The following is a 20,710-nucleotide window of genomic DNA, read 5'->3' as shown; positions in this document are numbered from 1 at the left end:
GAAACAAATCTTTTCATGAGCTGTCGATCAAGAACCCGAAAACCGAACATTTGAATAGAAAAATGGGGCGAATGGCCGCATATACTCAAATAAGCCATTTTGCTATCACTACCAAACTCACTGGCTTCATGGCTGAAAGGTATATATATCACTTTTGCTGCTCTTGACGTGAGTCCAGGAGGTCAGCCGAGAAAAGTGGGGCCAAAGTGCCAAGACCCCTTAACGCGCCATACTGCGTACGCGACTTCGACGCGTCTTCTCCAGATTCCCAGCTTGAGCCAAAATTAACCTCTCGACAACAACGACGCTTCATAATGGCCGAATCTGTAGAAGCCGAGCTCAAGGAACGATTTGCCCCTGTGGGCGCAGAAATTGAACCAGATGTCCTGGCTGAATTGATGTCTATTATGCGCCTCCACTCAATCGACACGCAGGAACTATGGTACAAATGGGAGTCGTACAGCATGAAGATGGGGGCGGATGATATGAAGTTGACCATAGAAACTGTGAGGGCCCTCAAACAGGATATCCAGGACGGCCTGGAGCGCGACAATCGAACAAAAGCACATCTGTTGAGTTCGAACAAACGTGGAGGAGCCACGCCTCGAAGCGTGGCCAGTAATGGTGATGTTTTTGGAATGTAGGGAGACTTGAACCTACAGATCTTCTGAGCTGATGTGTGTTCAGGTTGGACGGCCTCGTTCCTAACACACCAAAAGTTGGATCCACAAATAAAGCCGGCACAAGGAAGAAGTTCGAGACACCGTCCCTATCAAGAGTGAAAGCAGAGCCAGCAAGCAGTCCGCCAGACTTCAAGACACCATACAAGCCTGGCGAGCAGAGTGGCCAAACGTATGTTGAAATAGCTTCTACGCAGATGCCAGACTAATTATGTACAGCGTTTCCTTCCATGACAGACCAAATGCTGGCCAGACAATCGAAATTCTCAATGATCATCTAGAACTCCCAGAACCTCCGATAGCACCTTATGGAGAACCTCGAATCAAACTCACGGCCAATTCCGATATGAAGAAGCTCTCTTATAAACCAATGGCTATGAAGTCTTCGGAGGCTTCTGAGATCCTGGACGAGAGGATAGACGACTTCATGGCTTTGATCCAAACACATCACAAGCTAGAGGACTCGGCTTTTGGAAGTGCTGCAAGTCAAAGTACAAACGAGATTGTTGCAATAGGACGGATTGCCTCGGATGCTTTAGAAGGGAGACTGAATGCTTCATCCCTCGTCCTCGAGACTTCACGGCGGATGGGTGCAGGATTAAGAATACCACTGAAAGTCGACGCTCTCAAAGGCTTCCAATTCTTCCCTGGTCAAATAGTCGCATTGAAAGGTATCAATGCTTCTGGGGATTCCTTTAAAGTTAGTGAAGTGTTGGAAGCTCCGTTGTTGCCCAGCGCTGCCTCAACACCATCTGGACTTGAAGCACACCTACAGAGACTGAAGGGAGGCCCCGATGCAATGGATTCAGATTCGGCAGCGGCACCTTTGAATATAATTATCGGCTCTGGACCTTACACAACAGATGACAATCTGGATTTTGAGCCCCTGCATGCTCTCTGCAGTCAAGCTGCGGACTCCTATGCAGATGCACTAATTCTTGTTGGACCCTTCCTAGACATCGACCACCCTCTCATCGCTTCAGGGGATTTCGACCTACCAGACGAGGCTATGAAAGAGCCAGACACGGCCACCATGTCAACGGTTTTCAAATACCTCGTTTCACCCGCATTCATCCAGCTCTGTTCAGCCAATCCACACATCACCATTCTTCTTGTCCCGTCCGTCAAAGACGCAATCAGCAAGCACGTCTCCTGGCCACAAGAGCCGTTCCCACGGAAGGACCTTGGCCTTCCCAAGTCTGTCAAAATCATTGGCAATCCAATGACTCTGTCACTCAACGAGGTAATCATTGGAATCTCGTCACAAGACATTCTCACCGAGTTGAGGATTGCTGAAGTGACTGGCGGGAGCAAAAAGGATCCTTCAATCCTTACTCGACTACCAAAGTATATGGTTGAGCAGCGTAACTTCTTCCCCTTGTTTCCTCCAGTCGACAGAGAGAGCTTGCCGAAGACGGGTACGAAATCCGGAATACCAGCTGGAGCAATGCTTGATACAAGTTACCTGAAACTGGGGGAGATGATTAATGTGAGGCCGGACGTATTGATTGTTCCAAGCTCTATACAACATTTCGCAAAAGTGAGTAGCTGTCTGTAGAAGTCTCGAATAGTTCTAATTTCGTACAGGTGGTCGAAAGTGTTGTCGTTGTCAACCCTGGGTATCTGTCAAAACAAAAGAAAACAGGTACCTACGCGAAGATGACAGTATATCCACGTCCTCTTACGGACGAGGAGAGAGGCTCATCAGTGGTTGCACATCAAGTGTTTGAACGGGCTCGGGTTGATATTGTTAGGATATAAATGCATGTATAGGTTGTGGTGGGAGCACGGCGTAAATGATAATGGGCAATGGAGTGATGAACAGTAATGTGGCAGGTTGGATTAGATATTGGCGCTACCTTGAGTCTACTCTTCGGCGCTTGTCGCTTTCATAACGGTCCAAATCCCTTGAAGTACTCCGTTTCCGACGATTTCGGTCATCCCTATCCCTGTCCCGTCTCGGTGATCTTGATCGTGACCGTTCTCTATCGTCTCTGCCACGTCGATATGAATCGCCGCCGTCTCTTGATCGTGAATGGTCTCCGCCGTCTCTTCCGGGTCGATACGTATCGCCACTATCTCTTGACCGCTCACCCCCTTCCCGCATTGCCCTTGGTCCTTCAGGGGCTCCAGTAGCTTTCTTCCGATCAGCAACGGGCATGCTATTCGCACCACTTGCCCCTCCACGATCACGGTCTCTATCCGGCATGAATCGTTCGTCGTTGTTAAAGCCTCCAGTTCCCTTTCGATGTTTATCGTCAAACTGACCCCAACGACCTGTATCTTCAGACTTGAGATCCTTGTACTTCGTAGCACCCTTCTTCCCGATTTTCGTCATATCCCTCATCTGTAAAGCTTGTGGCAATAATTCGCGATTAACATCATCGGCGAATCTCGAGCCCATAATTTCTCTCCGATCCAGACCCTCCGCTTTAGCATCGTCCTGAAAGAAAGCACCTTTGTGATAGTACTTCTGCATGAACCCCATTTTGCCCTTCCCTTCCTTCTCCTCTTTTTGCTTTGCAATGAACTCATCATCTTCCCTCTTCCGCTCTTCTCCCGTAAGATTTTTCCTTCTCTCAATTTCCTCGAGTTCCTTTTCCCGTTCCTCAATAGCTTCCCTCTCTCTCTTGATCCGTTTTAGCTCCCGTAATTTCCATGCAGCGTACTCAGCCTCTGGATCAACATCATCCACATCATCCACCTCATCGCCCTCCTCGTCATCATCCCAATTCTTCTTCCCCGCCGCCTTAGCCGCAACATCCTTCCGAATCTGCTCCTCGACAATCTCATCCGCGGCTTTCCTCCTCCTCTCCTCTTCTTCCCTTATCAACTCCTCCTCCGTCTTCTCATCGTCCTTCTTACTAGCATCCGCTCCACTCAATTTATCCCTCTTATCCTTCTTGATAAAAGTCGGACGCATCAACACCCGTCTTGGCGCCTCCTCCTCGCTGCTCTCTTCCTCTTCACTTCCACTTTCCTCCTCACTGCCCGATTCCTCTTCACTCTCTTCCTCCGTCACAAATCCTTCTTCCTCTGCCGCTTTCAAAGCCCTCCCCTCCTCTATCCTAGCCGCCTCTTTCGCAGCAGCCTGTTTCCGCCGCTCATTCAAATCGACCTTGCTTAGATTGCTTGCAATGCCGCTTGCTGTACTTGCTTTCGGCGGTGCTGGAATTGGTTTGGCGGCTTGCGCTTCTTCGCCATCGCTCTCGGATTCTGATGATGAGGGCTCTTCGGCGACGGCTTTGCCTGGTCGATAACGAGGCGCTGCCCTGGGGTTCGCGGTCATGCGCTTGGGAGGCATTTTGAGGGTTTGTAGAGGATGGTGGGGGAGGGAATGTTAATGGGTAACTTTGGTGGAGGTGAACTGCGTTTTGACGAGGCTGAACGCTAGAGAGAATTTGGGCTTAGTTTTTCGCGAGGCTGCAGGGGTGGCTTTGGAGGATGCTGGCGGTGAAGATGAAATTTATGTAGATGGCAATGAAGACATTCTACGGCCATAAGTTTGCCCTCTGAAGTCCTTTGCTTTTTCAGAGACAAGCTTCATAAAAAGTTAGTTCAAGGCCCTATGTTGGTCTTGCCGGGAAGAATATTTTCATGTGTGCTCCTTCCGGGTAGAAAATGCTGGTTACAAGAAATTGCAATTCTTGCAGCAACTCGTCTGAATTTACAATATTTGCCAAATCTAGTGGTATCAAAGCCATCATTTTCCTGAAGTCCCCCAAGCCCAAACGCCAGCCAGGTGCGGAATCCCTCCCAATTCCATTCATAGAATTTCGTCCTCTTCCTCTGTAGGTAGCGGCAAAGGTATCGACTCTGGCACAGCTGCAGAGACAGCACTTTTCGTAGCAAGACCATCTTCGACCTCGACATCCTCCATCTTCTCCTCGTCTTCGTCAACCCAATTCTCCTTCTCAAGTTTTTCCAACGCTAAAGCCTCTTCCCGAGCCTTCTTCGCCAACATCCTCTTATTTAGCTCATCCCAAGCCTTGGCTCTCTCTTGAACAGTCCTGGCCTTGCCCTTACTCTTCTCAACCTTTTTCTCCTTCTTGTCCATCACCGCCTCGGCGCGATCCATTCCTTTCTCTTGTCGTTTCTTTGCTTTCGCACTCAAAACCGCCTTCCTCCCATTCTTAGACTTCTTCGAAATTCCAGCGCCTTGATGAATCGCTAGGACCGAGGGTCGTTGCGTCTTTGTCTCGGGAGGCTTGACATCCTTGAGCGACTTGTCGAGGTCGATACCTGGAGAAGATGCTCGTTTTGCCGCGCGAGAATGCACCGAAGCAACTAGAATGTTGTTAGTAACTGATTAATCAAGGAGCGGGAGCTTTAAGTACGTACCGCCTTTCTTTTTGGGGGGCGCAGTTTTGGCCATTGTGAATGTGCAATGATGGATTTTCTCAAGGATGTGGGGTCGCGAAATACGCCGGAATTTCTCGAAGTTCCATTTCTTGGCGCTGCTCACATGCCGGTCTGTCGATTCTGACTACAAGCCACATTCGTCCTCGAGACTTCTTCCCAACAACATCAGCGAACAGCTGACCACAACTCATTATCTTCCCTTCCTCCTACACATTGGAACTCTTTTCCAGTCTACGGGCAACAACGAGTCTATATGCCTTGCCATGAATCCTTACAATCAGCGACTGGACGACCTCTTCGACGGTGATCCTAACATCTTGCCAGGATACCATCAGGACTATCGAGAAGGCATTTACGGCTCGAATAGATTCGCCAGCGTGGGCTTCACTGTACCGCTGATATTTTGTTTCATACCCATCGCCTACCACATATTCTTCCTCCTCGATTACGACCTTTTGCCTCTCCCAGAGCTCCTCTGGAACGTCCTAGTCTACCTCACACCTCCGCGATTACTCGATGCAATCGAGACCTACACAAACCCTCTCCGCATCGCGAACCCCGCCTTGAAAGGCATCCCTCGAACTCATGCGGCGAAGAGCGAAACCATGCGGCGGCTACTCGGCTTGGACAAACCGGGAGGAATTATAGGATCCGTTGCGCAAGCCGGGCGGAGGAGAATCTCGACTCTTCCCGGCATAAATATGACTGTGCAAACAGCAGAAGGGCGACCTGCGGGGTTGGGAAATTGGGATAATTCTTGCTATCAGAACAGCGTTCTCCAAGGGCTGGCGTCGCTGGATTCTCTATCAGGATATCTCACGAACCCGAAGATCGAAGAGGAATTGGTGGAGGGGGTTTTGAAACCTGAGATGAAGATGGCGGAGGCGTTGAAAGGGCTGATTGCGACGCTGAATGATCCGGCGAATAATGGGAAGAGGATTTGGACTCCCGCGACGTTGAAGAATATGAGTAGTTGGCAGCAGCAAGATGCGCAGGAATACTTCTCAAAGGTCTTGGATGAGATAGATAAGGAGGTGGGGAAAGTTGCAAAGTTGATACAAACGTCACAAGGCTTTGAGTCTGACGACTCTTTGGACTCAAAATCGACAAACTCGGAGGTGCTGCCAATATCAACCTTCCGAAATCCGCTAGAGGGGTTGATCGCCCAACGAGTTGGGTGCACGCAATGTGGATACTCAGAAGGACTTTCGATGATACCTTTCAACTGCTTGACAGTACCCTTAGGAAAAAATTGGGGGTACGATGTGCTGGAATGTTTCGATGAGTATACAAAGCTGGAGAAGATCGAAGGCGTTGAATGTGGAAAATGCACCCTTCTGAAGTTCCAAAGACAGCTTTCTGCCGTCTTCGATCGAACCAAGGATACGGCCAGCGACTCACCAGTTCACCAACAGTGCAGGGAAAGACTTGAGGCTGTCAATGAAGCGTTAGAAGAAGACGACTATGAGGACAAGACACTTAATCAGAAATGCAAAATCTCTCCAAAGAACCGAGTATCATCCACCAAGACTCGACAAGCTGTCATAGCAAGACCTCCAAAATCACTGGTCATTCACGTTAACCGAAGTTTGTTTGATGAACTCACGGGCGAGTTGAAAAAGAACTACTCCCAAGTTCGCTTCCCCAAGAATTTAGATCTCGGATCATGGTGTCTCGGCAGCTCTGGAGCCAGCGAAGAGGCCTCCACGGAGGAGTGGCTTTTAGATCCTGAACAGGCGATGGTTGCAAGCAGCCGCCACCCTTCCAGGTTACGTGGACCGATATATGAGCTTCGAGCTGTGGTCACACATTATGGAAGACATGAGAACGGCCATTACATCTGCTACAAGAAGCATCCGGGATTCGAGTCTCAGAAAGAGCAGTGGTGGCGACTGAGTGATGACGATGTCACGAAAGTCACTGAGGAAGCTGTTCTTAGTCAGGGAGGGGCGTTCATGTTATTCTACGATTGTGTTGAACCTGCAGGCCCAGCAACATTGAACCCCGTGGTAGACAAATCAACACCAGTTGAAGAAGAAAAATTAGAAGAAGCGGTTGTTGACCCGATACCCTTGGAAAGCGTCATGGCCAACACGGCAAAGAAGCCCCTGCAATCGGTCGAGCAGTCGGATCAAGGAGAGATGTTAGCTGTAGCAGCAAACATCCCTCTCCCCACCTTCGACGATGACGATCTCTCGGAAAGCGAATACCTGGAATCGGGTCTCACGACACGAGAAGAAAGCATTGCAACATCTATCTCAGATTATGATTCTGAAGAGACAGGACAGGGGAACGAAGAAGTGTACGAGCCTGCAAAGGCGATCGTTGTCCCGCCTTATATTCAGCAGACGGGTGGGCTCAGTAGTGAAGGGGCGGCGAAGGAGAATATTAGTCCTTCTGGGAGTCTTGTTATGGTTTGAATTTGAGGCCTAATGGTAAAATGGGCTTGTTGGGGCTGGGTAGGTCTTGGTTCTTGCATAGCGTGGCGTTCCTGGGATTTGGTTAGCATGTTGCCTCGAGATAGGCACGAACTTTTGGTTGCTTGTAGAAAGTAGAGTGGATCCATCGATCGATGATCTAACAGGCAAGGCAAGCATCCAGAAAGCCTTTCACTCCTTCGTCTCGGGCTTGATTCTCACAGACCATTCTCTTTTGTCACACAAACAACAATAAGTCCTACGACGCCCACAATTGCATTTCAAACCCTTTCTCTTGATCTTCCCAACCCTGTTACAACCCCTCACACCACCCCTCTCCCCCCATACCCATCCAACTCCTCCACCCTCCCCTCGCCCCTCATCTCCGCGATGTTCTCTCTCTCTCCGCCCCCCTTCTCCACCATCCCACCATTCCCGTTTTCCCCAGGCGTGAAATACCCCCTGACCCCTCTGTACCCTAACCCCAAACTACCAGCTGAGTTCGTCTCAGGCAGTTCTACGACATCCCTCTTCTGCCTCCATTGTCTGTACAACAAGAATAGGGTCGTGAGAAGGAAGATAAAGGCCAGCGAGCAGGCGATGCCTATTCCTGCTTTTGCGCCCGGTGAGAGGGAGGATTTACTGGGGGTCGGGGAGGTGGTTTGGTTGGTTTGAGCGTTGTTTTGGGAGGACGCGTTGGTGGGGTTTGTGGCGGGGTTTGTGCTCGTGCTCGTGCCTGCGCCTGCTGAATTCGTGGGCGTCGGAGTCGGCGTAGATGTGCTGCTGCTGCTACTTTCGGCTGGGTCAGTTGTGGAGGTGGAGCTGAATGTATTTGATGAAGTGGTGGAGGTGCTGGGATTTTGGATGACGGGGGCTTGTGTCTGTGCGGGGTTTGAGGGAGAGACTTACGATGTTGATGAGGAACCTGAGCCTGCTGCTTGCATGTTGAAGACTAGACCGTAAGCGAAGTCGTTGGAGGAGTCATCGAGCCGGAGGATGTACGATCCAGGTTCCGTCGTAGCGTAGGGTGTCCAGACTACGAAGTCGTCTGTTATAGAGCCTTTGGGAGGAGGTTAATTTAGTTCATGGATGAGAGAGAGGGAGGGGGGTCGAGGGCATACTGAGAATCACATCTGCTGTTTTGATGCTGTTGGAGTCTCCTTGCTGGAGGGATAAACTGGTTGTTCCCTGTGCTCCAGTCCATGTCACGTTGAAGGGCGCCCCGGCTGTTATATCGAACTCGGCATTCGTGAAATGGAGAGCTGTGGACGAGGGATTCGTTCCCGCTGCGAGCATGGTGAACTTGGAGGTTGCTGTCTGGCCAGATGTATCGCCGAGCTGGAGAATGTACGAGCCAGCTGGGGTAAACGCATATGGACTCCACAGTAGATGCTGATCTGAGATCCCAACTAAAGAGATCAATTAGCCCATGACGTCCAGATATTTTAAGTTGCTCAACGCACAAGCAATCTTGTTGACTACTGTGCTCCCACTTAACAAAGTTAAAGTCGATGTCCCAATGGCCCCAGACCACTTGACATCAAACGGTGCTCCAGCCGTAAGCCCATCCAATGATCCTGTAAACGCGAGAGCAGCTGCTGCTCCGCGAACCCCAAACGCAGCAACACACAACTGCAGAACCAATTCTTTCCTTCCAAACAACCTCATCCTGAAAAATTCAGCTTCCAACATATTGAAAACAAAACGAACATATGAACAGTCTCGCAAAAAATACAATGCGAGTTACTTGAATACATCGCGAAACCTTTTGGGGCCCCCAAGTTTAAATCAGAGATGGCATGAGGGCTGTGCCGTAGAATTTGATCTTACAGTAACTGCAGGCTGAAGCAATCACAAATTTGATGGCGGAAACGACTGGATTGGAAAAAACGCCACTCCCGTTTGAAGGTTCATACCCTTGTCCTTGTGATAAATACGGATACGGATAGGGATGGAGTTGAGGTCGTTGAAAGTTGAGATCAGACGATCTTCCTGCCAGTCGATCCTTACCAGCCATTGTTGGAAAAGAGGTGCAGACATTGAGAGAGCTCCATCTATAGCACTTGCCAGCATTGAATTCGTTTTTCAAGCTCTTCTCCGTCTCCAAACCCCAGATTCGAAAGAGAGAACATAGATTTGGAATTGAAAGTGAAGAAGTGCCCGGCGGCATTCTGGGGCTGCGCCGCTCCCCTGCCTTCGCGCCTGCGGCCGCCCCTGGATCTCGCTGGCTCCAAGCGAACGCCAGGATTCAGGGGTACGGGCCCACAAAAGAAATTCAACACCGTCACCAGCTTCTGATGTGCGTTCAACTTGAAGACGGAGTCGTCTGTTGAGATGAAAGTCGGATGGATAATGCTGGCGTGTCCCAAGAGTAAGGGAAAAGCAAAACCAAATTCCTGGCTGGGACTTGGATTTGCTTCCATAATCTTTCAATTCGGGACACATATAGTTCATTTACCAACACCTTTCGATCACACGCCTTCCCATAATTCTTCCCAAACAGAGATAGGTTCAAACAACATCGTCATACGGAATTAAGGAAACTTGGCAACCTGTCAAGACAGAACAGCTCGTCATCCAATTTTCCTGCCACGGAGAGTCATCACGCGATTCCACGGCCTGGAACTCCTGTAGTAACCTCACGGTGGTATACGCGATCTCCGTCAGGGCGAATTGCTGACCGAGGCAGGCTCGGGGGCCGCCGTTGAAGGGAAGATAGCCCCATCTGTGGTGTATTAGTGCCGATGTCGAAAGGAAGATTGGGGGAGGAGAGGTTAACTTGCCCTGGACGAAGTGACTTATCCTCCCATCTTTCTGGTCTGAACATTTCCGCATCCGGGCCATAGATGTCTTTACGTCTATGTAAGGCATAGACGCTGTAGGCAATAGCTTGCCCTTTTGGGACGAAGATGGGGCTTTTCCCGTCCGCTCCTCCGCCGACAGGAAGGAACGTATCTTCGGTCGCCTCGAAACCAGCAGCTGGAACTGGTGGATAGAGCCGGAGCACTGGGGGTTCATCGTCAGCTATCCGTAGTTCTAAGAATGAAATATCTCAGACGAAAACTTACCTTCTCGGACTGTATGCTGAACATAAGTCATCTGCTTCAACCGAGTAAATCCAGGCCGTTCGCCATTGAGTTCTGCCACTTCAGCTTGCAGCTTCGCGACGACGTCTGGTCTCTTTGCTAACACGAACCACAAAGAGCTCAGAGTGGATGCCGTAGTGTCGCGGCCGGCAATGAGAAGGGCGATCAATTCAGACCGTATCTGGACAACATCATCCATCTCCGTGACGAGCTTTTGCAAGAAGCAACGTTTCTCCCCGGCTTCAACGACTTTGCCTAATTTGTGCTCCTGCATAGCTTGGACAACGCATCGATCAACCCAATTGTGGCACCGCTTGATGTTCCCCTTCTCTTTGGCTGACATCTCGCCAAAAGGCATGATAGCACGAAACGCGAGGAGTCTTTGGGCATCGTCGAATAATTCGACGATGTTGTCATCTTTCGCAAGAGCCCGCTGTTCTTCCGACTGCAGGTCCTTGCCTGTCAACATGTCGATTGCAGCATCCATCGTAAACGAGAAGAATAGCGGTTGAAGATCAATTGTCGAGCGGTCTCTTGGGATAGACGATAACAGACGGCCAAAGTGCTTCTCAAATCTTGACATCTCCGAATCGATGAAGCTGTCCTTGGCCAGATGCGGTCGGATGATAGCCCGTGAGTGCTGCCATTGAGGACCGTTGGAAGCAAAGATGGATTCACCGATAAACTGTTTCAACACATGGGTCCGTCTTGGTGGGAGCATGAAGCTTGTGAATTTCGTAGAGAGCAACGCCTTCACGTTCTCTGGCTCGACCGTGCTTAACCTGTGCCGCCCTGCGAGAAGGAATGAGTAGGTGTTCGCACCAACTTTCTGGAATCGACCGGCCATTTTGGGCAGTATCCTATGGTTCCTCATACTCTGATAGTTGTCCCACAATAAGTCCAGGCCGAAGATTGGATCTTTGTTCGGATATTTCGCTGGATCTTGGCATCCATGCTCTCTCATGAACTTCGACTTGCGGCGATGCATAACTGCCCATGATTGGATCTTCCATAAGGCGAGGAGTGCAATAGTGGACAAGACGACGTAAAACTTAGGAGCTTGTGTCAACGCTTGGAAAGCGGTGGATTGCTCCATGATGGAAATGGAATATTTTGAAATGGAGAACGTTTTCCAGTTCCAGCAAACTGAAGGAGGAGACAGCAGCTGATAGAAGTAGTGAGCTGCATAGCGCTAAAGACCCAAACGACAGGCCATCATCGTTCGTCTCGTCTCATACAAAAAGAGGAGGTGTGGACGAACACGGAAATCAGCGGGCTTTCCCCTAGGAGCTGAATCAATATAGCGTAGGGATGTAAGAATTACGTACTTTGGACTGTCGTTATAAAAATGTAGTGTAACGGAGAAAAACGGGTTATGATATTATTATTATACGCTAACCTATTATGGAAAGGCTAGCTCGTAAGGGAGAAGGGGACTTGGGTACGCCCAAACGGACGGAGACGCCCAAATTTGCTTAATTTATGCCTAGTCCTAACTTATGCGTAAATTACACTTGACTTCATATCATAATAATCTGGTGAATGGCAGACCTTATTATATAATTACGCCAATTGGCGTTATTATGTAATTATTATATTACGCTTTTATACATCCCTAATATGGCGGCCGACTCACACACTAGAGCGAGAGTCGTACGTTTGACCAATTAGAGATGTGGTAGCGGCACTCAGCTCGATGCACGCTGTAAGTCACACCTGGAATTGGGAGGACTCTCCGCTCCGTACGATTCGCACGGCCGCCCAAACCGGCCGACAGCCCAACGCCGAAGCCTGGCATGAGCGTCACTGCGTCAGCCTCGGGGCTTGGAACTTGAAATGCTGAGGTTACCCGTGCCGTGGTGGGTCGTGAAAGCGGCTGGGCCAAGTATTTCACATAGTAAATTTGTATAGGAGGTACTTCCAGCTGGCTGGTCCGTGCCACAAATTTAGCGAAGGACATTGATTTTGGGGGGTGGCCCGTCGCTAATGAAGTACAGCGCACAAGTCTTACAACGCCATTTGTAGGGATCTCAACTTTTACCACCTTATATGACAACCCAGCGCACCACCAAAACACAAAAAAACAGATAAATGTATAGTCCTCCTCCTAGGGGTCATTTTATTGTTTAAATAAGGCTTTAGGTTGTGTATAGGAAAAGTTATGAGTGTTGAAATCGCGTATGGTTCAGACCCTTGTAGTAGCGTCGTAATACTTAGGGCTGTACTTCCGGAGTATGGAAGGTACGAACGGATAAATACCAGACAAAAGGAGATGTCAGCCACCTTGTAAGCATGTTCCATGAACCATGGAAATCCGGGGAGAGGCCCAATCTTGGCTGTCTTCACATGGACCGAGGTAGATGATGTTTGTAACAGGTCAATCAGTCCGTCTTGGACTCTGACAGCCTTGATGGGGTGCGAAAATTTTCGAGATGTTTGCGAGCCTGATGGTTCAAGACCGGGGAATTTCCCGCGCGCGTCATGTGACGTCGATATCTATCCATCTGCAACGCTCTGATAGAGTGTTAATTATCTTTTCGCAGCCGAGTGGTGTGCCATTTAATGTGTGTGCTTTGATTGTCTATCAATGTTTGTTCTTGATGATTGATGGCCTAGGAGGACGACGTGCTTCCGGTACGCAGTGCACGCTGTGGATTCGCAAGAAGAAGCTTCGAGATTCAAGGGGTCTTGATTTGGTAAAGTTGATTCTGTTTGGGCATCATACGCACTCTTGAATCCTCATATCATATCAGATAGGAAACCAATCGTGTCCTTACGGTTCGCAAGTTGGCTCTGCGGTCAACAAGTTGAGCCTGCCCCTCGCACAATGCTGCCTTAGTCCCAAGGAACTCTCGAATAGTCTTCTCGGATATGCCTGCGGTCCTGTACACCTGCTCATATTGTTCCGTCTCTCCCGTGTCAATCGCTCGGCCCGTGGAGGACCAGCTCAAGCTTAACAATTCCAGATGACGTGAAGCATTACTTGCCAGCATTGTGGAAGCCGGAATATTCACATTGTCTCGGGCAAATAGAGCCATCCCAAGCAGAGCTTGCATCGAGGGCAAGCACGGTCTTTGTAGAACCAGCTCAGGAACCACTTGGTGGCATTTTGGTAGACCCGTTCGTGATATCGAATAAGGCGGCCTCCGAGCCAGGAGCCGTCTTGGATCGGATCCCGAGAGCAACAATTGTATTGACAACGGCCCATCGTGCAGGATTGCCAGCTGGGTCAAGAGAACTGGCTGCGTGCTAGGCGTCGAGATGCGTCATGAAGTGAGATAGGGGAATGAGTTGATGCCCCCCCATGGTCTCGACAAAGGAGTTTCCGATCGGCCGTCGCGCGATACGGAGAGGCATGAGCGGCTTCAAATCTCGCACAGCAATGCCCTAAAATCTCAATATTTCGACGAGTTGAGTCGTGATCTTTGCTCATGTTGGGACGGTGAGTGTCCCTTGCATTGGTTGGAGAAAACCCATTCTTGTGACGGTTGGTGTTACATGGTTGCTACGGACTTGCACCAGTTGGTTTCAAGCTAAGGTTCAGGCTAGGCTCGGCCCCGCGTTTTAGTGGTTTCAGTCATATCTTACTCATCCACCACACCTCACTCTACTTCTCTCCTTAGCTTTAGATTCTAAAGACGGGACCTAGAGATCTTTGTGCCTCGTTCCATTGCTCCAGCTCCGCCGTCACAATTCTCTCCTGTCAGCTTTGTGAATATTGCAATTGGAAGGTTGAAGAGGTTGCCAGGGATCGAGTCCCAGTACTGAAAGGTGCCATAAGAGTTCGTACAGGATCCGTGCGGCCCCGCTTTATTGACCAACCATATTCTTCTCTGCTGGTGCCATTCAACAATTATAATTGGTCCAGTTTGCACGGATCGTACAAACTATTTATGGCACCTTACTGTCAAACCGCAGGAATCTGCGCCGCAGTAGAAGTACCGGTCGGTATTGGCCAACCGCCAGGACCACCAAAATTTGGAACTTTTCAAAGTGCTTAGAACATTCCCAAAACTTGTAGGATTAATCTTCCAAGCTCGCTGATTACGATATCTACTCAAAAGTTTGCTTTTATACTACTGTGGTGGTGAAATAAATATTTGGGCGGTCGAGTGGCCTGGGTGGCTAGCCGATGAAACACTCGCTTTTAGCCGCGCGGGAAAGGCCGATTTAGGAAAGCATTATGCGATTGCTGGCTGCGCATCCTCCAACACACTTCTGGTCCATGCTTCCTTCTTCTCCGCATCTCAATGTTCGATTCCGTTGTCAACCTTCAAGTCATCCTTATAATCGCGTTTGAAGCGAGTTGATTCGACATCATGCTCAACGTCACTCAAGGTCCAGCGAATGATTTCGATTTTCCGCCGCCTTCTGGGCAGATGGGCCCCAATAACTCGGTTTTTACAATTGGCGACGTGCTGAATTTGCGCTGGCATACTCAATTCTCACAAGTCAACCTTATACAGCGTCAGAATGAGAATGATACAGAAATATTACTCGCATGTTCGATACCACTTAAACTCGTTGCTACTTCAGCGCTGACTGCAAATAGCGAATCTCGCAACCAATTCTTACATATGGAAGGTCACGGCAGGTCCATTCGATTTAACAACGCAAAATGTTTTCTATCTTTGGGTTCAAGATGCACAATACGGCGGTGTTTTCGGTTCAAGTTATCTTAACTTCACCACGACGGGAGCGATTCAGTCACTAGGATTTACATCAACGTCTTCTTCTCCGACTTCGAAAGCTACCCAATCGTCAGGTACACAGACATCAGGAAGTGGAGCCAGTCCAACCTCTGACAACCAATCGTCGAGCTCGAGCGCAGCAGCTGGCACAAAGTCTTCGGGCATTGGCATAGGTGGGATTGCGGGAATAGCTGTGGGGGCTGCTGTCCTCGTTATTGCGGTGGTGTTTGGCTGGTTCTTCTGGTATCAGAGGAGAAAAAGCAGCGCCAGGGCAACGGCAGTCAAACAGGAGCATACCGATGTGATGACATACCAGGCGGTAGCACGGCAACATCCTGGTTATGCAGAAGCGCCAGGGGATATCCGCCATGAACCGGCAGAGATGGGAGCATATTCCAAGGGGGAGTATAACCAGGGGTGGGTTGCCGAGCTGGGAGACACTGCTAGATAACGGATCAATGACAGCGGATATCTGGATTTCTGATGTATTTGAGCGAATTTCAAATATGGAGTCGGCGTTTTCGGACATAACGGCGAGGGTAGATAGTCGTCTGTGGGGATATAGGCAGTACCCGACTTGTATTTTTTATACCCGAATAAAGAGTAACCCTGTCGTAGTTGTGCTTGCAATACTCTGAACCTATCCGCTCTTCTTAAGTTGGCCATTGCATTCTCCTTTTAAATGCGACATGAAGCGGTTTGAATTGGGCTTAGCTTGTACCCTTATTCTTGTTGATGAAACCCCGCCTGCTCTCCCCACTCCCTCGATCAATCAATCGTGCGTCAAGACTTGCACTAAAGCCCCACGTCCCTGCGGGTTTAGTGCGTATCAGCAATACGGTCAAAAATCAGTGATACGGTCGCTTTTTCCCCCTAACAAAAAAAATTCTAGAATTTTTAATAACTTCACAACGTAATACAAGATCTTAAAAAAAGTTCATATAGAGGTACGCCCGATAATTGCGCAATTTTTGGCTTCTTTCAATTTTTCAATTTTGTGAAATTGTGGAAGTTATTACAAAAATGGCCGTATCGCTGATACAGACCGTATTGCTGATACGCACCAAACCCGCAGGGACGTAGGGGCTTTGGTGCAAGTCCTGACGCACGATCAATACCGTTGAATCGTCGGCTTTCTCTTCTTTGCATTTGGCCCGGCTTCCTTTTAGGTCGCGGATAATTGTTCAACTCATTCTCTCCTCGCTGGATCACCCGATCTCCGTTTCTTTCCAACCCACCTTCTCAGAATCCTGCATCCTTTGGCTTCCCTCTCAGGACTCCATCTCTTTCGAACCTATCAGCGATAGTGTCAGGCCGCGGATTATTCTCCCCGCCGCCGTAGAATATTTAGACACCAAGAGTCATCCGCTTTGTTCCAGCCATCAACCCGTCGGGCATATTTTTCGATAATTTTAACCTAATTAAAAGGACTCGAATAAATACGAATAGAAACCTTATATCCTTTTTACCCTTTCTAATTACATTAGTCTCTACTTTTAGCACGTGAGAAATCTGCTTTAGTGTCGTATTACAACTACTGTTGCAGCGAGACGTTAACTTGAGTACTTGCTAGTATTAGCTTCGGGATAGGGGTTTTAGCGTTTTATTACTATAATCATTCCTTTCAAATAATTCATTGTCCCATTCAGCTCTTATGCCCACTTCAAGGGATAAGTTTGCTTTAATTTAAATGTGTTTGCAGGCGGTCAAGAGGCCGTCCTCTATCAAAACTTCGGCGCATATATTGTCCCAAGTCTAGTTTTAAAGGAGATGTTTATTGCCAGCAAGGAAAGGATGTGAAATCACACTGGGAACCAAATTTTCAAATCAATTTTAAGTACGCAGGTATTTCCATTATCTCGGCCGAACACAGATCAACAAGTACCCGTCGAGAGGGAAAATGTGAGAATGAAGATGCACAAAGAAATTTGTCTGCAACAACTAAACTCAATTTTACCACACATTCTGCCATGTGTCCAACTTCCACTCCCACCGCTCCTCTCAACTGCTCTTCGCCACCACTAATCTTGAATAGCAGGAACGTAGAAGCCTATTCACTGCAATTCACTGCAACAGGACTGTAACTTTCCAGTTCGGTCCTTTCCATAGACGTTCAGGTGGCTTCGCTAATGTCAAGGGTAGCTGGACCCTCCTTCTCGCTGAAGGTTTGTCCTTGTCGGACCCCGCGGTACTCACTGAAATCGAGCTGCAGCTTGCCGAAATCCCACCTGCTAGACAAAACAAAGAAACCAATGCTCACCACCGGCAACAAGAGCACGTCGAGCACACCAAAGAAGATGAAGCTGTTGGTGACGCTGATGATGTTCCCTCCGTCACTGAGGCCGAACGTAACAAGGCATAACAGCCACAAGAAGTTTACTCAGCAGGATATGATTATGTAGCCGTGACCGATACCAAGCACTTCCACCGGCTCGTGGCTCTTCTTGAGGGTACTCATTGCAAGGATGATAGAATGCAGTGAGCAAAAGGAGAGCATTGGGAGAGAAGGCTGGGTGTCTAATAGCTGTAGCATCTGGAATTAAATTGCGTTGCATTGCAACTAATTCAAAGGTTGGTAATCGTGAAGACTAAGTGGAAGCAAATATATGGAAACAGATGCGCGGAAGCAAATGCATAAGCATAATCTCGAGATCCCAATTGGAAGTACCGTACATCTCGGAGAGACAGAGAAAGTTCGTCATGGGGAATGGTAGCTGGAGCCAAACTTGTAGGCTGCAAGTAATGCTCTAGTCACTTGTTGGGTGCTTTGAGGCCCCGGCTTCCTGCCACTTGTGCTTTCCTTCATCATGTCTTTTGCCCCTGTCAATGGAATTGATCTGGGGGTTATCTATGATGTTAGCTTTGCAATGCAATAAGGAAGACAAATCGGCTTTATAGAAGGGCAGTTAATAAATGCGATCCGACGAGATGGTTCTCAGTGATGAGGGTTTGACAAAATATGACCAGAGTTCGCCCATTGCTGCATCTCGTGATGTCGGTCTCTTAGCAACCTCGGTCTGGTCTGTTGTGGTGATAGAAGAACATTTATTGGGTCGGAGCGTCAGTAGGAAAGGAGTTGCCGAGGGGTTGTGAAGAATAGAGAGGAGGAGAATGCCACAAGGACCTCATTTCCTGCACGTGATCAAAAACATTCCCCTTGTCGAGGGAAAGACCAAAATGACAACCTCGGGGTTGTCGATTGGGGGCCAGACTAGCCACTAACCCAAAGTAGAGGCGCTCGGACAGGAATACTAAAACTCTGGCTTTTTCTTTGATATAATTTAATTTTATAGGAATCAAGATTTTTAGAGAGCTTAGGTAGCCAATTACTAGTCGTCGCCACCCTTGCCTCAATCGACACCCCAATCGACACCCGGGGGGGTGTCGTTTTAATCTTTCCCCCTGTCGATATGCAGAAACTCCCGCTCGGTACTGGCTCGCTAAGACGAATACGGACTAGGAAGCTTACTGTATTCGCAATAACCTTTCCCCGCGCCGGGCAATCCTCTTGCAATAATTGCATGAAGTCTAGACTGAAGGCGAAAGCCGCACGCACGGTTTAGATGATGGCTCAAAGATCCACTGCTGCGCCGTGCGAGCGCCTTATTTCATGACTTTGACTCCTTTTGCAAAGGCCGCCTCATCTTGGAAACATCCTCGGCCGCGTCGACAAGCTGGCCGTCAGCAGGCAGCTATCAATCCACTGACGGCATCTTCGGAGGGGCCACGTTGGAAGCCAAGATGTTGCCAACCGTGGAGAACGAAAAGCCGAAACTGCAGGAACCCGCCATACCAGTCATCATCTGGATTTACATCTCGTATGTGTTTCCTAATTTAAGTTCGTTCCGTTTCAGGCAACCTTCAGCTGACAACAAACACAGCTGTTGGATAGTCTTGAGCTCTGTCGCCATTCTTTTCAACAAGTATTTGCTGGACGATCTTGCTTTTCGTAAGCAGACTTCTCATCTATCTCATCTCAACCAGGAAAAGCTGACAATACTTAGACTACCGTATGTTCTTACTTGCAGCATCTTCAAGATGGAAAACTGATATGGCACAGCTGCAATCCTGACATGTTGGCATCTATTCTTTTCAACTGTGATGACCCAGATCCTGGCAAGAACTTCCACTGCTCTCGATAGCAGAAAAACGGTTAGAATGACTCCCCGAATCTACCTTCGGGCCATCGTCCCAATCGGAGTTCTCTTCAGCGCTAGCTTGGTCTGCAGCAACCAAAGCTACCTCTATCTCAGCGTAGCATTCATTCAAATGCTCAAGGTAACCTTTCCTACCCGCTTATATTTCAGTTGAATCCAGCTAACAACCACCCAGGCCAGCGCCCCCGTAGCCGTCCTCCTAACCTCGTGGGCGTTCGGCGTTGCCTCCCCCAAACTACGCGTCCTCCTCAATGTCCTCTTCATCGTCTTCGGCGTGACCCTCGCCTCATTTGGCGAGATTAAGTTCGTCTGGCTCGGCTTCTTCTTCCAAGCCGGCGGGATCTTTGCCGAAGCCATGCGCGTGGTTTTGATCCAGATGCTGCTCTCATCCGCAGGACAGAACATGGACCCGCTCATCTCGCTCTACTACTTCGCGCCCGTGTGCACGGTAATGAACTTCCTAGTCGCCCTAGCCACGGAATTCCCCTCCTTCCACCTCTCCTCAATCTCCCGCGTTGGCCTCTTCACCCTCTTCCTAAACGCCATCCTCGCATTCCTGCTCAACGCATCCTCGGTCTTCTTGATCGGCAAGACGAGCGGATTAGTAATGACTCTTTGCGGCGTGCTGAAGAATATCCTCCTTGTGCTTGCCTCAGTCTTGCTTTGGGGGACGGTGATATTGCGGATCCAAGCACTGGGGTATACGATCGCTGTGGCTGGGCTAATCTACTACAGCGTCGGCTACGACGGCATCCTGGCGTTTTATGCTTCTACTTCCAAATTCGGGAAGCAGATTTGGGAAGGTGAGGCACCGGAGAAGAAGTTTGAAACTGCGAGCACGACGAGAAAGAGGCGAGGGATTGCAAGGAAAGTAATAATCATCGGCGTTTTTACGCTCTGTGTGGTGGGATTGATTGTTGGAATGATGGTCAGGAGTGGACAGGCGCAGTATGGAGAGGAGTTGAGGAAGGCGACGCGAAGGAAGGGGTGGCTTGATTTAAAGGGGCCATGACGGGGGTTGGATTTACGACTTGGCTGATTGGATGACACTAGATTTGGGGGCAACTGGGTTTTGGATGGTTAATAGGATAGCTGTATAGTGCTATGCATTGGAAAGAGAATTGGGGACTGCTATGGAGGCAAGGCATCTTCAGAGTACTTAGAGAGAGAGTTCGGGCTTGGAGGAAATGCATAGGGGAGGGCACCTTTGAGATGGTTTAACATCATCAGCATTGCACAATAGAACACAAGCCTTAATGTTCAATTCAGAATCCAATTAGACAAGACTCAGAAGTGAAACCCTGTCTAGAAATATGC

General features: G+C 49.0%; 8 protein-coding genes across 8 annotated transcripts; 4 read left to right on the top strand and 4 right to left on the bottom strand.

Moving 5' to 3' along the window:
- Nucleotides 1-314: 314 nt before the first annotated feature.
- On the top strand, nucleotides 315-2,441 carry K444DRAFT_531515 (DNA polymerase alpha, subunit B; the record flags this gene model as incomplete). The annotated part of the gene is made up of 4 exons (XM_024874990.1): nucleotides 315-640; nucleotides 688-852; nucleotides 900-2,220; nucleotides 2,268-2,441. 4 exons carry the CDS (start codon nucleotides 315-317, stop codon nucleotides 2,439-2,441), a joined length of 1,986 nt encoding a protein of 661 aa, XP_024736174.1.
- A 94-nt stretch (nucleotides 2,442-2,535) lies between these two features.
- On the bottom strand, nucleotides 2,536-3,984 carry K444DRAFT_531730 (uncharacterized protein; the record flags this gene model as incomplete). The annotated part of the gene is made up of 2 exons (XM_024875018.1): nucleotides 2,536-2,665; nucleotides 2,747-3,984. The coding sequence occupies 2 exons, from the start codon at nucleotides 3,982-3,984 to the stop codon at nucleotides 2,536-2,538; spliced, it is 1,368 nt and encodes a 455-aa protein (XP_024736173.1).
- A 645-nt stretch (nucleotides 3,985-4,629) lies between these two features.
- Nucleotides 4,630-5,055, bottom strand: K444DRAFT_481814 (uncharacterized protein; the record flags this gene model as incomplete). The annotated part of the gene is made up of 2 exons (XM_024873009.1): nucleotides 4,630-4,967; nucleotides 5,022-5,055. Coding segments are annotated over 2 exons (372 nt in total), but the record flags the coding sequence as incomplete, so codon positions are not given.
- Nucleotides 5,056-5,305: 250 nt separating this feature from the next.
- K444DRAFT_653398 (cysteine proteinase) lies at nucleotides 5,306-7,939 on the top strand (the record flags this gene model as incomplete). Its single annotated transcript, XM_024885877.1, has 2 exons — nucleotides 5,306-7,051; nucleotides 7,169-7,939. 2 exons carry the CDS (start codon nucleotides 5,306-5,308, stop codon nucleotides 7,460-7,462), a joined length of 2,040 nt encoding a protein of 679 aa, XP_024736171.1. The 3' UTR covers nucleotides 7,463-7,939.
- On the bottom strand, nucleotides 7,623-9,830 carry K444DRAFT_428639 (uncharacterized protein). The gene is made up of 5 exons (XM_024872751.1): nucleotides 9,376-9,830; nucleotides 8,923-9,128; nucleotides 8,581-8,868; nucleotides 8,369-8,519; nucleotides 7,623-8,248 (listed from the first exon to the last, which is right to left on the bottom strand). Exons 1-5 carry the CDS (start codon nucleotides 9,627-9,629, stop codon nucleotides 7,783-7,785), a joined length of 1,365 nt encoding a protein of 454 aa, XP_024736170.1. The 5' UTR covers nucleotides 9,630-9,830; the 3' UTR covers nucleotides 7,623-7,782.
- On the bottom strand, nucleotides 9,788-11,870 carry K444DRAFT_664376 (cytochrome P450). Its single transcript, XM_024886950.1, has 3 exons — nucleotides 10,528-11,870; nucleotides 10,243-10,465; nucleotides 9,788-10,184 (listed from the first exon to the last, which is right to left on the bottom strand). Exons 1-3 carry the CDS (start codon nucleotides 11,639-11,641, stop codon nucleotides 9,971-9,973), a joined length of 1,551 nt encoding a protein of 516 aa, XP_024736169.1. The 5' UTR covers nucleotides 11,642-11,870; the 3' UTR covers nucleotides 9,788-9,970.
- A 2,891-nt stretch (nucleotides 11,871-14,761) lies between these two features.
- K444DRAFT_664375 (uncharacterized protein) lies at nucleotides 14,762-15,923 on the top strand. Its single transcript, XM_024886949.1, has 2 exons — nucleotides 14,762-15,048; nucleotides 15,098-15,923. The coding sequence occupies exons 1-2, from the start codon at nucleotides 14,865-14,867 to the stop codon at nucleotides 15,685-15,687; spliced, it is 774 nt and encodes a 257-aa protein (XP_024736168.1). The 5' UTR covers nucleotides 14,762-14,864; the 3' UTR covers nucleotides 15,688-15,923.
- A 3,054-nt stretch (nucleotides 15,924-18,977) lies between these two features.
- K444DRAFT_630871 (TPT-domain-containing protein) lies at nucleotides 18,978-20,405 on the top strand (the record flags this gene model as incomplete). Its single annotated transcript, XM_024883274.1, has 5 exons — nucleotides 18,978-19,054; nucleotides 19,118-19,185; nucleotides 19,241-19,246; nucleotides 19,297-19,514; nucleotides 19,569-20,405. The coding sequence occupies 5 exons, from the start codon at nucleotides 18,978-18,980 to the stop codon at nucleotides 20,403-20,405; spliced, it is 1,206 nt and encodes a 401-aa protein (XP_024736167.1).
- Between the last annotated feature and the right edge of the window lie 305 nt (nucleotides 20,406-20,710).

The sequence above is a fragment of the Hyaloscypha bicolor genome (assembly GCF_002865645.1).
Source record: "Hyaloscypha bicolor E unplaced genomic scaffold K444scaffold_87, whole genome shotgun sequence".
Classification (NCBI taxonomy): Eukaryota; Fungi; Ascomycota; class Leotiomycetes; order Helotiales; family Hyaloscyphaceae; genus Hyaloscypha; species Hyaloscypha bicolor.
This window is presented reverse-complemented; position numbering and strand designations above follow the sequence as displayed.